The sequence below is a fragment of the Abramis brama genome, assembly GCF_963993115.1.
Source record: "Abramis brama genome assembly, chromosome: 14".
Lineage (NCBI taxonomy): Eukaryota > Metazoa > Chordata > Actinopteri > Cypriniformes > Leuciscidae > Abramis > Abramis brama.
In genome coordinates, this window is record NC_139976.1 from 9419263 (window position 1) to 9436677 (window position 17415).

A 17415-nucleotide genomic window follows, 5' to 3' on the forward strand; every position below is an offset into this window, starting at 1 on the left:
AGCTGCTAAGGACAAGAGCTCTTGTAGCTCCGCCCCCTGTGCCGGGAGCAGCATCTCATTTGCATTTAAAGGGGCTCACACAAAACGAGGCGTTTTTGCTCACCCTCAAAAAGTGACAAATTTAACATGCTATATAAAAATATCTGTGGGGTATTTTGAGCTAAAACTTCACATACACACTCTGGGGACATAAGAGATTAACTTTACATCTTGTGAAAAGGGCATTATACCACCCCTTTAAAAAAATGTGTTTATTTTTTAATAGCTAAACCTGGCTCTCGCCATTAACATAGCCAAAGAAGCTGGCATGGCGTTAAAAATGAAATAAAAAAAAGAAGTCTCTTTTTTTGCACCATTTATTTGCATTTATTTGATCAAAAAATACTAAAAACAGTAATATTGTGAAATATTATTACAATTTAAATGAATGGTTTAATATTTTAATATATTTGTCAAATGTAATTTATTACAATTTTGCAACCATTGTCACATGATCCTTCAGAAATCATTCAAATATGCTGATTTGGTAACATTTCTTATTATCATCAATGTTGAAAACAGTTGCGCTGCTTAATATATATATTTTTTTATACCATGATACATTTTTTTTCAGGATTCTTTGATGAATAGAAATATCAAAAGAACAGCATTTACATGAAATATATTTTTGTAACAATGTAAAAAATATATATATATATTTTGATCGATTTAATGCATCCTTGCTGAATAAAAGAATTTAAAAAAATCTAACTGAGCCCAAACTTTTGAACAGTAGTGTAAATGTAATAATAAAATATTGCTTTATTAATAAAACGTTTTCTAATTGCAACATTTTCTGATGCTAAATAACTGGTGCGACACCCTGATAGAGCTTATCATTTGGTTGAACAGTGATTTAAGCTTTTTTCATTCACCTGTTGCCCTCACCCCAAACCCTGATCCCCCGGGACTTTCAGCATCTCGCTCTGTCTGTGTCATGGGATCTGGCTAAGGAGGTAATAGCTTAATGCAGTCAAAATCAAAGACCATGGATGTCACATGTATTCTGAGTCGAAAAGGTCATTTCACACACATTCATACTGAAAGGCATTTCAGGGGAGCATGAAAATATGGAACAATCATGAACTTGTTAAATAATAGAAACATGGACACCATTATATGTGACAAAATGTTTCCTGGAATACCCGATACTCTCTCTCACACACACACACACACACACACATATATTCACTTGATCTCTATCTGTAGAACATTCAGCACTTCTAACAGTCATGAAGTGATGACAGACTCATGAAGAATCATGTGATCTTTGCTCCACTCCACTCTGTGTGTGCCCTTGTCACGGTCATATGATGCATATAGGTCAGAGAGGCGTCTCTTCACTGCTCATGTGCCACTCTATGTTCGGACGGGGTGCAGTTATGACAGCATATGTTTTTACATTGATTTAACACATCAAATTTAACACATCAAAATAAGATAGAAAAATTAGTTGAATCTTGTATAACTTTTCTTAAGTCAGTAAATGTAATCTAAGTTGAAATGACTTAAACATCCAAGTTGATTGTACTTAAATATTTAAGACAGCAACTTAGTCTATTTCAGTTTAAAGTGTATTGGTAAAAAACACAATCAAACATTTTTTTTCTTTTTTTCTTCTTCAAATTTATGGGAACCATGTAATTTATTTTACTTTTATAAAACCTTCTTATAATCTTTTAAAAATGGTTTTCTGAAGGATAAGAACTTTTTTTTGCTGACCATTTATTGAGAAAAGAAGTTAAAATACTTTTTTTGGCCATATTTTGTACCCCATTTATTGAAAGTGCCTCCAACAATAACATTTGAGCAATGTTGTTAACGCAAGCCCAATATTGTTTACATTACACAATAATAAGAGGCAACAGAACAGTTGCAGTAAAAAGAACAAAAAAGCACATTTTGCAACAATTTCATCTTTGAATCACTAGTAGGCCCCCTGGGGCTCCGAAGTCTCTTTTTATATCTAAATCAGATAAAGAAAAGCCAGAGTTTTCAAAGAGAGGTTCAACACTACTTCTGGATTCGCTCCCAGATATTTTCCTTCAATGATGGCATAATTACTCAAATAATTCAATTAGCTGCATACCAGCAGAATATACTGTATGTTCCTCAGAGGGAACTCAAAATAAGTGAGAAGAAAAAGAGCAGCACTTGGAAAACCAACACTGGAGATTTACAATACCCAGAAGAGTGCACAATATTAAATAATATGGGTTATAAAAGATTATGTGTAACAGGTTGTGTTAATTTAGAACACTACAGACAATGCACGTAAGAACAACTGCTATAAACAGTAAATCATTTTAAAATAATGCAGAGATAAACCTATAAGAGCAACTAGAAACTGTCAGGATGCCTTGAATTTTAGGTAAAAAGTTAACTGCAAACCCAAACAATGGAGTTCTCTGGCATCATAAAATCCAATGAGTGTGTTGAAAAAATAGCCTGTGCTCAAGCAAAATACCAAGCTTATTATACAGTAACCTCTTTAAAATAACCTGACAGAACTGGGATCCTCATTTAAGGAAAATATATGAGACACTACAAAATGTAGTGGGTGATTCAGAAACTGTGATTGTGGGAAGAAAGCTAGATTAAAGAAAGCTGCACTTTGTAATTCCACCTGACAATCAACATTTTAAGAGCTCCAAACTGTTTGTGATTTGCTCAGCTGAAGAGAACAGATAAGGCTAAATTAGCTCTAAACAGAGGAACTGAAAACCCTCAAGTTTTGTGAGTTTATTTATGACACATCCTTCAATATGCCACAAGCTATGGGTGAGCTATGATGAATCTAGAGAGATTTCAGTGTACCAATGAAGCAGACAGACGAAATCCACTCTAATATGGATTGCAAGATACTCTATATATAATTCTAACAGATCACCCTTCTCTCCATGGAAGTATTGCAGTGATAACATTTATATTATAACACTGGATTATCAGCAATAAACTGGGAATGAAATAAACCAGGGCCATGGGCTGATTAGAATGAGAGGGAGAAATAGAGAAGTGATTCTGTTATCACATCCTTAGCTTCCCCTGCATTCCCAGAGGAAAACTGTTACATGCGTTCTGCAGCGTTTGAATATGTTGGAAGTGTCAACTCTGAGCAAACTCAAGCTTTTCATTTTAAGTACAAAACTTATTTTACAATACCATCCAGGTCTGGAGAGCCTAGACAGATGTCGTGCCACGTATATGTACGTGTTAAAAATAGCCATACTTCTAAATTCACAAAGCAAACAAGTAGGTTAGTCTCGATTACAGCCATCAGTTCCCTAAATCGGAGTATCATCCAACTGCGTCATGGCCCGTTATGATATTTTCTAATTGAATGCATCTGTGCTGATTTAATAAGCTTGCTACAAAATATCTCAGTGTGTTTGGATATGATTAAAGACATTTTCAGGTCATGTAACTGATTCATTTGAGCAAACTAAACAAAAAAAAGACTTTTTCAGCTGGTCGTTTAGGGAAGAAATTTTACCATCTGAAATGTTTCTGAAGCCTGTTAAAAATCAGAACATGGTCATAACCATCATTGTTACAGTCTGAAAGAATGAATAACCTTCTGTAGTGATAAGCAAATGTGTTCTTTCGTTCATGAACTCATCTTTTTTTTTTAAATGAGCCATGTCCTCGAACAAATCGCTGTTGTTTGCTTCCATGGAGACATATATCTTTTGTTCATCAAAGTCCCTTCCTTTTGACTGCTTTCCTGGTTTCAAATACTGACTAAACCTCTTTAAAGTAAGAGCTGTGAAGAATAATTTCATTAGTTGGATCAATTGAAAGAACACACTTCCTTCACTCGTTGTTTTGAGGCAGCACAGAGTTAATCTTGTTCACAATAAAGAAGAGAGAAATTATGTGTAGAAATTACTTTGACTCTCTAATATTGCATGACAGAAGTCATAGCTTTTTCCAGGATCGGTGACAAATGTGCTGTTTGTGTTCTATAGGAAAACATGAATGAATGATGAATAAACACTTAGGTCCACAGTCCATAGTAGATTAGCAAGCAAGGAAATTTTAATTAAGTATCATAAGACTTGAGTGAATGATTCAAAGACTCACTCATAATCACTTGTCGTTGTCGCCACCCATAGGCGAAACAACACAGTGTAACTTGCTAAGTGTAGGCTACTTACTAAATTAATCGGATAACGAATAAAAAAAAAAAAAAAAAACTCGAATCACTGGAATTAATAAAAGTGATCAAAAGATATTTTTACAACAAATTTAAGAGTTTTTTTTACAACAACACTGAAAGAGAAAAATAACAACACTGACATTTTTAGGATATAGCCTAGCCTACATCTGCGAGCATCCGCAGTTCTTCCAAACACATTCATTCGTTCTTTTGATAAAATACCAGAACTCTCACCTTCATCTAACAGTCGCTCGAGATGGTTGAAAATGCCACAGAAGTTTGGCAGGCTGCTCATCAGTTTCTTGTCATTCATGAGCTGCATCAGATAATCAGGAGTCGGCTTAGGCTTCTCCTTCGTTTCCATTTCCCCAACCATGTTTAAAATATTGGCCCAAAACAAAAAAAAACTAAAAAAAATGCGTTAAGCTTTGGAAAAACACGACAGCCCCCCACAAAAACGCAAACGGAGGGGTTTGATATGTTTTCCGTTTTATTCCAAACTTTTGACCCGATGTTGCTACTTTTCAAACACAAAGTTCCAACTTTGTATCACCCTCAATCATCCGTTTAAAAAAAAACTGATGACGCAATTAACGAAACGAATCTGCGCGAAAGTTCTTATTTGTTTGTAGAATGTTTGCAGTCAAATAACTCCAAAAACTCCCGCATGCCCGCTGAGATTTGTTCGTCTCTCCTCTTCTACAGAGTATGTTTTATAGCCACCACACCAAACCTCTATCCAGGCTGTTGAAAACAGCTTCTTCTCCTCCCAGGACTTTTTCAACCACCGTCGATGTGTTTCAGAGCACTTGAATAACGGTTTTAAAGCAGGGGCAATGTTCACTTGTAGGCTCTATCTCTCGCGCTGTGGAAACTCCTTTAGTCGCGCCTGATGTTTCTGTGTTCAGTGCCGTTCTCTCCCAAAGCTGTCTGTCAGTCACATGATCATGATCAACCCTACACTGCTCAACATTGCCATCGTGCGAAGTCGCCAATGGGAGGAGAAACCAGCACTCACTCACTCTCTCTCTCTCTCTCTCTCTCTCTCTCTCTCTCTCTCACTCTCTCTCAAACTTGTACACATACAGTAGCCTATACTTGAGGTTGAGGAGGAGCTCCCATTCACAACGTTTTTCTTACATTAAAGTCATTATGAATTCTACAGACTCATTGTATGGGAAGCCAGCCAGGGGCTAGAGCCTAGTTGTTACAATTTTTAAATGAAACATTCCCATTAAAAATACAGTTTGTGACAATATGCCATAGCGAGAATATGCAAAATATGTAATTGGACATTCGAACGTTCTGGCAATGTTCTCTTAAAGTTATGAACAAACGTTATTCTAGTAACGTTAATATGACATTCATTTAAATTGATCTGGTTTCAATTTAAATTGATCTAAATTGAAAATGTTAGCACAAAAAAAAACAACGGTATTTTTGAATGTTCAGAAAACATTAAGAAAAAAACGTTTTCATAACAGAGTGAGAAGAACGTTAATAAATGAACACTTTTGTTAGCTGGGTAGTTACTGTATAGGCAATTTTCTTGTGTGACAACTATAGCCAAGGTGCACTTCATAACCCGAAACCAAACTTACTACATTTTCAGACATTCTGCCCTCATAAAACAAATACACACACTCAACCCCGAAGCGATGACATGAGTCAAAAAAGTGGGCAAGCTATTTTTCTGCATTCCAATGCATTGCTAAATATTTAAGCATGCGACTGTCTCAGAGATAACATTATCTTGGAGGAAGCATGGTGGATATGGTCTGTAAAATCAAGTTTGACTAGCTGTGTCTGTACTTTCTCTTTACTTAGCCTACTAGCTGTGTCTGTACCTTGTTTATAAAGCATGTATTATACATGTTCAAACGCCACGTTTTAAGAAGGTTTTATTTCTGAGTGTGTGTGAAACATCTTGAGCCAAGTCTTGAGAAAAAGGAGAGAGAGAGGAATGAAAGGGCTTGGGGGAACAGGAAAAGTTTTCATCAGTTTGTGCGGCCCTCCTCTTTCCTCTGTGAAGTGGGCAGCATTCTTATGTAGATGAACAGACTTCAGCTATTGCTCTCACAACAGCAAAAGGCCAGAATGAGAGGCCCTCTTACAGGGAACAGTTTGATGATGAAAGGCTGACCTGGGATCAGATTTGTGCCATGTGACATTTTAAGCAACTATGGTAAATGCAAAAGAAACAGATCCAAAGACAGGAGAAAAAGTTAGTGTTCCTGCTGCCTTTGTGATTGTACACTGAGTGATTGTGGTTAGCATGCTAAACTATACGCACACACTGTAAAAAAAACAAAACAAACTAATCAGCACATTTTTTCCTAGTAAAAATACCCCAAAATATACAGTAAAGATCAATTTACTTGAGACAATATATATATATATATATATATATTCTATTATATATATTCTATTATAAATATACCATATCACCACATTTATACTTGAAAAAAAAAATGCCATTACCTAAACAGTTTTCCCCCTTTATTTTATTGGACTTTTTTCTTGTTTTGAGAATATATGAAACTGGACACAGTACACAAATACAGGTTGAGATTTGTTTTATTTTATTTTTTTTGTTTGTTTTTTAAAAGATAAATCATTTTTTCAGACAGGATTTTTTGAGGATCACGGTTTATGGCTAAAACATTACCTAGAAGAGAACTGTCACAGTGTATATGAGTATGTAACTATATTTCAGTGGTCAGAACATTCCTCCGGGATGCTATACGACCCTTTATACCCTTATTTTTCACTATGGGTAGTCAGATGGGTGCTAATTTGCCAGGCCGTGGAGATGAAAGTGAGGATGGTATTAGCCGGGGCATCAAGGGATTGGAATGCAGGCTATTTAGCATGGGAGTCAGACAATCCCCAGGGCCTCCCATCACCACAGCACAACGGCTAAATAAATAGAGAAGTAATTAACAGACTAGTGAGAGAACAGACCGTTTCATTACTGCACCTTCTTCTGATAGACAGAGAGAGAAAACAGTTCACTAGGCAAAGCCATGCAGTGAGATGTATTGACAAAAGACTGTGTGCAAATCTGTGGGAGAAAAAAAGGAAAAACGCACAATTGTCATTTGATTGACACCTCAGTAAGATTATTATAGGCTTTGAGCAAAACAAAGAAAAAGTTTTTAATTGTCTTTGTGGAAAGTTACACTACACAAGAAACTACACAGATTTGTTATTCTGATGTGCGCATCACACACACGTATCCTCTTTCAACAGAGGCTTATTGAAGCATTCATTTAGTGATGGCTGCAACTATTAAATACAACTGAAATGTGCAAAAAAGACTATTTTTCAAATAGGTTTTCACAATTTCTGTCGGCCATTGGTTGTACAAACAGATAAGGGCTGTTTTAGACCATGTGTAATAGTACTACAGTATAAATTGTTAACTTATAAAATTAAAAACTTCACATTTTCTGTTGTGACGCATATGAGTTCTTGAATGAGAAAAATGTAGGGCAGGATTTGATGAGATGTCAGTTGTAAGGGGGAGCGAAAGATGTTTTTGATTAAAAGATTATGAGAGCACATGAATTTTAAATTAAATAATAATGTGTGTGGATAAAAAATATTCCATAAAAAACTACGAATTGTCAAGTTTGATTTCACTGTTTTCAGCTTAAAGGGGTCATGACATGAGAAATCAAATTTGCCTTGATTTTTTGACATATCAAAAGTCTTTGTACCATTAAAACATCCTGCAAGTTTTATAGCTTAAAATCTCCTCATTATAAACAAAGCACTTATTCAATCAGGCTCTAAAAAACGTCTTGTTTTGATATTGCGAATAACAACGAATCATCATACCACAGACCCCTCCTACTGGCATTCAGTCACTTTAAAGGGTTAGTTCACCCAAAAATTATCCCATAATTTACTCACCTTCAAGCCATCCTAGGTGTATATGACTTTCTTCTTTCAGCCAAACACAATATAGTTATATTAAAAAATATCCTAGCTCTTCCAATCTTTATAATGGGAGTGAATGGTACAAATTTTTTTGAATCCCAAAAAAGCACATCCATACATCATGAAACTAATCCATAAGGCTCCAGGGGGTTAATAACGGCCTTCTGAAGCAAAGCGGTGTGTTTTTGTAAGAAAAAATTTCTTTGTAACTTTTTAAACCCTAATCACTGGCTTCCGGTAACGGGCGTATACGCGAGTCTAGTTCCGGCGGAAGAGTGACCTCTGACCCGACGCATGATGTATTGATGAACACGGAAGCGCAGAAGAGGATAGAGTAATAGATAGAGTAAAACAAAACACCGGTAACGAATTAGAAGTCTAAAACGAGAAGTTTTAAAAAATGTCAGAAAAGCTTGAGTTTGTTGCCCAGCCCTATTTGTTTGAACTGCGAGAGGCGTCCACTCTCACCTAAGCTTATGCCAATCGTCATATATGTCATACGCCGGAACTCGTCTCTCTCGTGAATGTGCGGATGGACGTTACCGGAAGCTAGTGATTACAGTTTATAATGTTATAATTATGGATATTTTTCTTATAAAAAAATCATCGCTTCGCTTCAGAAGGCCATTATTAACCACCTGGAGCCATATGGATTACTTTTATGATGGAAAGGTGTGCTTTTTGGGGGGGCTTAAAAAATGGTACCATTCACTCCCATCATAAAGTGGAAGAGCCAGGATATTTTTAACTCTGATTGTGTTTGACTGAAAGAAGAAAGTCATATACACCTAGGAGGACTTTAGTGTGAGTACAGTCTTTGGGTGAACTAACCCTTTAATGGCTGATATTTGCCTACACTGGATGTGAGCATTATGTCACGTCAAATACAACTAGAAGTCATTATAATCACTGCCACTGTCTACACTGGATACAATATTCCAGGGTTTCTCAAACTCGGTCCTGGAGGGCCACTGTCCTGCACAGTTTAGCTCCAACCCTGATCAAACACACCAAGCTGTGAGTTTCTAGTGATCCTGAAGACATTGATTAGGTCAGGGTCAGACTGATTGATCAGGGTTGATCAGGGTTGATCAGGGTTGGAGCTAAATTGTGCAGGACAGTGGCCCTCCAGGACCAAGTTTGAGAAACCCTGCAATATTCAGACACACATTCTGACATTCTCAATGCGCTTGAGTCTGTCGACAACAGGACAAATTTAAGATTGAAAGAACATTCGCTTTGGATAAAAGCGTCAGCTAAATGATTAAATGTAAATGCCTAAACGTACATTCAAATAAGTTAGACGGTTTTTATTCATGCTGACTTTAAGAAGTACGGAGCCCCGTACATGGTGATGGAAAAAAATATGAGACGGGCAGAAAAATTATAAGTCAGTGTTTTTGTGTTCTCTTGCAAATGTTTTGTGTTGTCCCAAAAAACTTTGGTTTCGCTTGCAAAAAAAATAAATTTTCCACCACCATATCCCTTTAGAGCAGGGGTGCCCAACCCTGCTCCTGCCGATCGACTGTCCTGCAGAGTTTATCTCCAACCCTAATCAAACACACCTGAAGCAACCAATTAAGGTCTTCAGGATCACATGAAAATTAAAGGCAGGTGTGTTTGATTAGGGTTGGAGCTGAACTGTGCAGGACAGTCGATCGGCAGGAGCAGGGTTGGGCACCCCTGCTTTAGAGGCTCCGTAATGAGGATTTTGTTCACAAAAAAACGTTATTTTGGTCATAAGACAAATTGTATTATTGTTAAACAGATACAGGGAACTTATGCAACTGTTTTGCTTTCATGGGTAGACAGGCTGGCAACTACTTGTGACATGGCGATGAGAGTGTGTGTCCCAGTTGTGTGATTATGTTAAACAATGTTTGTTCACAGTTTGTTTGTGAATGACTGTATATTTTTGCATGTTTGCATGTCTGGGTATGAATGTATGCTCATCTAACAATCATGTCTATGTAAGCATCCAGTGTGTGTGTGTGTGTGTGCATGTGTGCGTTGGGTATGACATGGTGTATGATGCATGTTTTGCCACAGGGCCTTTGTGTACTAACAAAGTTGGGTTATAGCCTGTCGTTACTCTGCAATCCAGCGTGTGTATATATTAATGGAATACAGAGAATGAACATGCTTTGTCTATGATGTTATGATGAATGCCAAGAGACTATTAAGTGTCTCTCCCACGTCATAGCACACATACCAAAGCCAAGAAGGAGTTAAACAGGCAAGTGCATTTGCCTTTGCTCTGTGCATGCATGCTGTTCTGTCAACAAGCCAAACAAGCTTTACATTCAGCATGGGGCCTGGGTCAGTTGAAAGGTCAAAGTTCATCCCATGCTTAGGCTTCATGTCTGCATCTTCTGACATTCCATTATAATCTATTGATAGTGGTGCAAAGTATCCATGTAAAGCAAGGAATATGATACACAGACATTCATGGCATTAAGATAATTTATCATTCATTGTGTGTTGTATTTATCACATTTTATATTTTTAAAAAACATATTTTGTTAAATATATATATATATATATATACGCACACACACACACACACATACACATACACACAAAGGTTTGGGGTCAGACAGATTTTTACTTTTCTTTTTAAAATAGATGTCCCTTAAGCACACCAAGGCTGCATTTATTTGATCAAAAATGCACTAAAAATAGAAATATTGTGAAATTTAAAAGAATTACTCCAGTCTTCAGTGTCACATGATTGTTCGGAAATCATTTTAATATGCTGATTTTGTGCTCAAGAAACATTTCTTATTATCATCAGTGTTAAAAACTATTTTGTTGCTTAATAATTGATATACATGATACATTTCTTCCAGGATTCTTTGACGAATAGAAACATCAAAAGAACAGCATTTATTTGAAATATGTATTTTTTTTGTAACAATGTAAAACTGTCACTTTTGATCAATTGAATGCATCCTCGCTGAATAAAAGTATAAACTTCTAAAAAATGAACAGTAGTGTATTTATATAAATGTACATAATTATATAAAAACCTCATTAAAGAAAACAAGGACCATAGCTCCTATATAGTTAATTGTGATTAAGTTGCATTGGCAAGAAGGGGATTGCTAAAAATGTGTGTAAATTTACACTGAATGTGACAATAATTCTGTGAGCTACTGCCCACATAAATAACACTGAATTTTTTATCTTTTTATCCTTATTTAGACCATCAGTCTCATTTCAGAAGGACTCAAGCACATGCAGTGAGAATGCAGTGTCTCTTAAATGTGTATAGAGTCAAAAGATTCCTCATTTCATGATTTCTCTACAAGTCATATCAAAATCCTTTCTGCATCACTGCAATTCATATGTGGCCTGCAGGCATTTCAGCAGATATTCTTAAGACCACCTCCAGTGAGGCAGCCCACCTTAGCCGTAGATTCAGCTGCCCATCACCTGTCACTCACCAGTCAGCTGGTGGTCCTAACTGTTGAAAGGCCATAGTGAGACAATTTGTTGCTCTGTTTGAAGAATAATTTAGTCAGCTTGAGAAAAACAAAATAAAAAAGACCTCTAGACTTGGGGTTCACACCTGTGGCTCCCTTAAATTCAGAGGATGAATAATTTTCTCAACCATATTCTGCTGGAACATTCTGAATCTGAAGAACGCCAAAGGAAATTTATCTTTTCAAAAAGCATCAGTATGCTAGAAATGATTAAATATTTCTGTGTAAGTATGATCATGTTCGGACATACTTTCTTTTGCATTCTCTGCGCTTATTTTAAAGGTGAAAGTAAGCGATTTCTGGGAAACGCTGTTGAAAGTGGATCGGACCGAGTATCAAAACACTCTTAGCCAATCAGCAGTGCTCATGAGGGGGGAGGTGCCTGTGCTACACAGCTTGTTCAAATATCAACAGCGTTTCTCAGAAATTCGCTAGACGCGAATTAGGTGGAATGAATTTAAAAGTGTTTGATTTTATTGCTAGCTGAAATCATAATAGAAATAGCTATACATTATTTTATACAATTACTTTTTATAGCATTTAGTTTTATCAATAAATTGCAAGGGATGAGGGAAAGATTTTTGTGAATATTAAGATTTCTACGAAAATTTTGGCAAAGATTGCATACATCCCTGATCATGTTCAGTGGTTGAAACTAAGAATTACATCAGATGTATTCCTTTTCTGATACACTGTGTAACCTGTTTATTTTTGTTTTTCTGATGCACAGATCACGAATCTATTATCAGATGCAGAGAATGCATTAGTGTTTTATCGTCACTGAATAATACAGTGCCATCGTACTCATTTCTCTCTCTGGTTTATCCACAACAGCTATTTTAGCTCCATTCCTCCCCCTCATCACCCCTTTTCATTCTCCCACCACTTCTTTCTGCACAAAATCATTGGTATTCACTAATAAAGACCTCAGAGACATAATGCAGGAGACATAGCCCCGTTACTGAAATAGATTTATTGCTAATCCATTATGCATAGTGGGTAATGTAACATATCCAATGCACAGACGCTCAGCGGGAAGAAAAAGAGGGTTTAAGTGCATTGAACATTAGAATGGAAAACTGGAGAGCAGAGAAACCCACAGGCATCACAACATGCCAGCCTGCAAGTAGATGGGCAGTCCTGGCCTCCAACCACACTTCCATTGCTGTCACTTCATTTCTTCTTCTTTCCCTCCCAATAAAAAGGAAAGTTCGCTTAAGGCAAAGAGATACCCTGAGGTGACTCCCAAACCCACATGTAGCCACTAAATGCTAATAGGCACGGAATGATGCCAGACAGTATGGAAAGCGGCGTACTGGTGTGAGGCTGTGGGGTTGATGCGATTCAGTTCAAAAAATGCTCACATCATTTCGCATCTGTGTCTTTCTTTTTTTCTTTTTTATTAATTTAAAAAGGGCCAATGTGCATGAAACAAAATTCAAATACATGTAAATGAACTCGAGTTAGCTGAAAGGCTAATTTTCATCAACAGTCCCTTTGCAAAATGTAAGGAAACAGCCCTTAAATGAATACAATAGAGATAAAAAGCATATACGGCTCAGTTAAATACAATTAAGTAGCACACATACTGTACATTATGCTTAAGATAATAAAATCATATTATGATTTTGAGCACAATTTAAGCTTTACATGGATATAATAGCCTGATATAGAAATATATATAAATCCTGATCACCCTGTTAGGGTTTATTTTGCGATAGTCACAGGCTAAAGGACCATTTACACCAAGAACTAACTATAAAGATATCTAGGATGATATTAGCGTCCACACCAACATACGATAACGTTCTGTTTAATATAAGAGCTTGTATTCTGCAACTTTAAATGCTCAAGCTCTATAAAGCATGATGGATATTATTGGCTGTCAATGTTTTTATCATCCACCGGATGGGGAAAAGAATCATTTGGAAAGTGATTCCAACAATATCGTGCCTCTGTGCTGTTATCGTTAGTTGTGGTGTGGACTCTGCTATTCTTCTACATTTAGAATGATTTTTAAAACTATATAGTTATCGTTGTCATTCATTATGGTTATCACCCTTGATGTGAACGGGCCTTAATTGTACAGTATCCCTTATTTATTTTAAAAAAATACGTTTATTTTCCAGTTCTTTAATCGAACCCATATGTGCACTTTATTCTCCGTTTTATCTGACATTTAGGTTTTAGTCAGTATGAAGGGAAATAGTAAACATATGAAAATGCCATGGATGCTTTTAGGCAAACTGAATCTCAGTGACTCATATCACATTCACTACAGTGGTTCATTTATATGAACTTTACAAGAGAGGACATCCACTAAAGTGTGGCCAGCATCATAACAATTACGGTTGATTTATGGGCAACAGAGGGAGATCAATATGTTCAAGTTGACACCTTGGGCACTGGGCCGGTTGAGTGCTATAGATAGGTCTTTGTAAAGCCCTTCACATCACCACCTTACCTCCGCTGCATGTCGCACATGCCCCAAGGTCCTGGTGCCCTTGTCACAAATCCAAATGAGAGACAGATGGCTATTAATCGGGGGGGCTGGGAGGGTGTGACAGCCATGGCCGACCAAGATGTGTGTCAGAGACAGGCATGATTACAGGAATCTATGCCTTGTTTTTTCCACTGTTTGATCCAAGCAGATATAACACTGATTCAGGGAGAGATAGAGTCTTGGGACAGAAAGAGTCCAGTCTGTGGTATCAAGATAATCGTCTGTCTTTCACATTGATGACAGATACATTAAGGATCACCTGGTTCGGACGTCCACTTCATGATCAATGGATGTGATTAGATAGATATCTATTCCTGAGTTTGATTTGGTTCCAAAATGCCAATCAGTGAGGGTTTGAAGGATCGAAAGGCTGTGGTCTGCTGTTTTTAGAACAGAGAAGTGACTTCATTAATTGAGCTAGCAGTCTAAGCAATGACATCACCACAGCTGCCTACGGATTGATCTGTCAGTTCCAATCATCTGACAGACTATACCAGATGAGCAACATCTGAAAATCATATGACTGCTGCAGAAAACACTAATGAAATATTCTGAAAGACTGATGACTTAGAAAAGGGGTTTTAAAGAAATAGCTCAACCAAAAATGAAAAAATAAATATTTACTCACCCTCATGTTTTTCCAAACCTGCATATCCGCAGAACGTGATTTCACCAAGTACAACATGTTCCTGGATCAACATATTTGTTGATCCAGGAACAACATTCCGATCATCCAATCAGATATGAAGTTTACAGTTTATATCAAGTTTAGGCTTACAACCAGGGTTTGGTGCTTCTATATCAGTGTTATTCACCTATAATTTCCCTCTGATTTTAGGGATAACTTATGGGGTTAGGTTTAGGGGTAGGGATATGGTTATGACCATATCAACAAAATATGTTGACCCAGGGGCGCGACTAACTCTGCAAAATTAGGACGTGCTATCTATCCCGTTGAAGGTATATCCACTCCATATATCCAGATCTTCTACTCTAGAAGTCTGTGATTTTGATCAATATAAGCTTACTTAATCAGTTGTCAGTTGTCCAACAGTTGTCGTGAGGCGGATTCATTAAATGGTGTGACTAATTTTACCCACAAAGACTGATAAGATGGTGTCAAAAGCTTAGCAAAATCCTGCAGCTAAAATTCTGCAACAGTAGATGTGCTAAAAGAGAAGCACATGTTATTTGGTTGTGTGTACATTTGTCTTTTAAGCTCAAGTGGGCTAGAGCAAAAATTCTCAGTGTGAAGCAACTGACTCTCAAGAGTCATATAAACAGACTTGGAGGGTTTGAAACGGATCCAACGACCTATAAAGCAAACATATCATTTTATAGCTTCACTTTAAACTGTTGTCATCTCTGTTAGCCTGCACATTAAGTTCAAAACCAGATTTACCACAAAAATTAACTGGTTTGTTTTGCCACATAACACATTGGGGAATCATATGGGACATAATCATACTGTAAAAACAACAAATCCAGCTTCTTCGAGATCATAATTTTGTTGTATTGTTTCCACAATTACAGAACTCATACTCTCTAAGTCAGTATTAGTACAGTGAGTAGTAAAATGTATATTCTCTATAGCCCTAAAAAAGCAAATGTGTCATAAGGGTCACATTGCTTTCACTCTATAGAAGGAAATGTGCTCTGTTTATCTTTACACACCTGGAATTGTCTTCAAAGTTGTCCAAAACAAGTTGTAGGAACAAAAGAAACTGGATCAAGAGCCTGTGCTCAAAGTATTCTTGGAAAATGATCTTTTCTCTTTCTCAGGAATGGGGTGTTGCACATTACACACACATGTTGAAGGAAATATCTCTAGGTTCCACTACGTCATGGCCATCTGCCGAAATCAGATTCTCTACTCTCAGTTTACATTTAATGTCAGCGCACACAACAACAGAGTATGAAGACTGCAGCACAGCCCATTAGACATAACACTGTCAGTTTCACCACATCATAAAATCCTGGGTGGGGAAGTACTATATGTTTATGATTGCTTCAACCATACTTTGTAATGAAAAACACATGATAGTATACCATGTCAGTGCAAAATCAAAAGAAACAAGAGTAGACAGACAGTAAAAAGAAGTAATAGTATCATAAATAGTAAATTATAAATAGCGAAACATAAATAGTGACTCGTAAATAGCGTCTCGAGATATTTAAGCGCAGACATCTGATCTACTGATATTACATTTGGACCAGACACTAAAAGAGGAAGTGCTCACAGAAGTGGGAGGAAATGGAAGGACTGGGAACTGTGTGTATATAATGAATGAGACATGACGGAACTCATGGGATTTGAAAAGCTAGTCCATCTGAATTTGCTTTACTTCTGAGAGCAAGTTTTATTGAAAGATTTAGGACTGCTCTCCGCCTCTGTGACATTCATCCCTGAGGTCATTAATGTCTGATTTGCTGTGACTAAAGACTGGAGTAAATGCAGCTGAAAATTCAGCTTTGCCATCACAAGAATAAATTAACTTAAAATATTTTAAAATAGAAAACTATTATTTTAAATTTTAACAAGTTCAAGTAGTCGAAAACAACCAATCCCTACTAACTACCCTGAAAATGCAATTATTTTTTTAACCGCAGCAAGGTTAAACTAAGAATTGCATTTTCAATTCATCATGAGTGGTTTGTTGTCAGCGACTCAGATATAACGTCCAACCTTTAGAAAGACATGAGTCATAGAACTCAAAATCTTCCAAAGAGCAAATGTCACAGCCCAATGTAATTCAGACTTGGCTTATTAATGCTACACAGTGTTCTGTCAGTCTGTCATATCGAGAACCTCTCGTTCCAGAGCTTGTTACTGGATACTGCAAATGCTCACCCAGGTCACGCAAGCATACTTCCTCATTGTGAAGTTCCTGTTTATCGAAAATATTAAAACTGTGACCATTCTGATCTGCCTTGAAACTAACTGTTACATGCCAACAACTGTTGCATGTTCAGTATTTTTGTAATTTTCAAAGAGATTCCTTTCAAGCACACTGTGTTCAGCTGGAATGTGCCAAATTTTGTAAGCAACCTCTGTGCTAGAACATGAAAAGACACTGGAAAAAGGTTAAATGGGGCATGATTTAATAAGCCGGTTCATTTTTAATTCCAGTTTTCTTTTTATGGTAATCCAATGCATGCCGAAGCAGTTTAGGATTCTTCAGTATTGACATGCTAATGCTGCGCTAACATATATTTGCCCATGTTTTTACATGAGTGTGTTTGTGAACTGCCCTGCCTTTGTCCAGTCTAACTCAATGTGTCTC

At 36.9% G+C, this 17415-nt stretch overlaps 1 protein-coding gene across 4 annotated transcripts in view; it reads right to left on the minus strand.

The window, feature by feature from the left end:
• The window catches only part of qki2 (QKI, KH domain containing, RNA binding 2), a 38688-nt gene extending 33494 nt beyond the window's left edge, over nucleotides 1-5194 (minus strand). For 2 of the 4 annotated variants that reach the window (XM_084135401.1, XM_084135403.1), the window contains exon 1: nucleotides 4433-5166. In XM_084135401.1, the coding sequence (XP_083991527.1) occupies nucleotides 4433-4574 (142 nt within the window). In that variant the 5' untranslated portion in view covers nucleotides 4575-5166. Of the gene's footprint in view, nucleotides 1-4432 lie in introns of all 4 variants that reach the window. The other 2 variants (XM_084135402.1, XM_084135404.1) reach the window with 2 other exon arrangements.
• Nucleotides 5195-17415: the final 12221 nt, after the last annotated feature.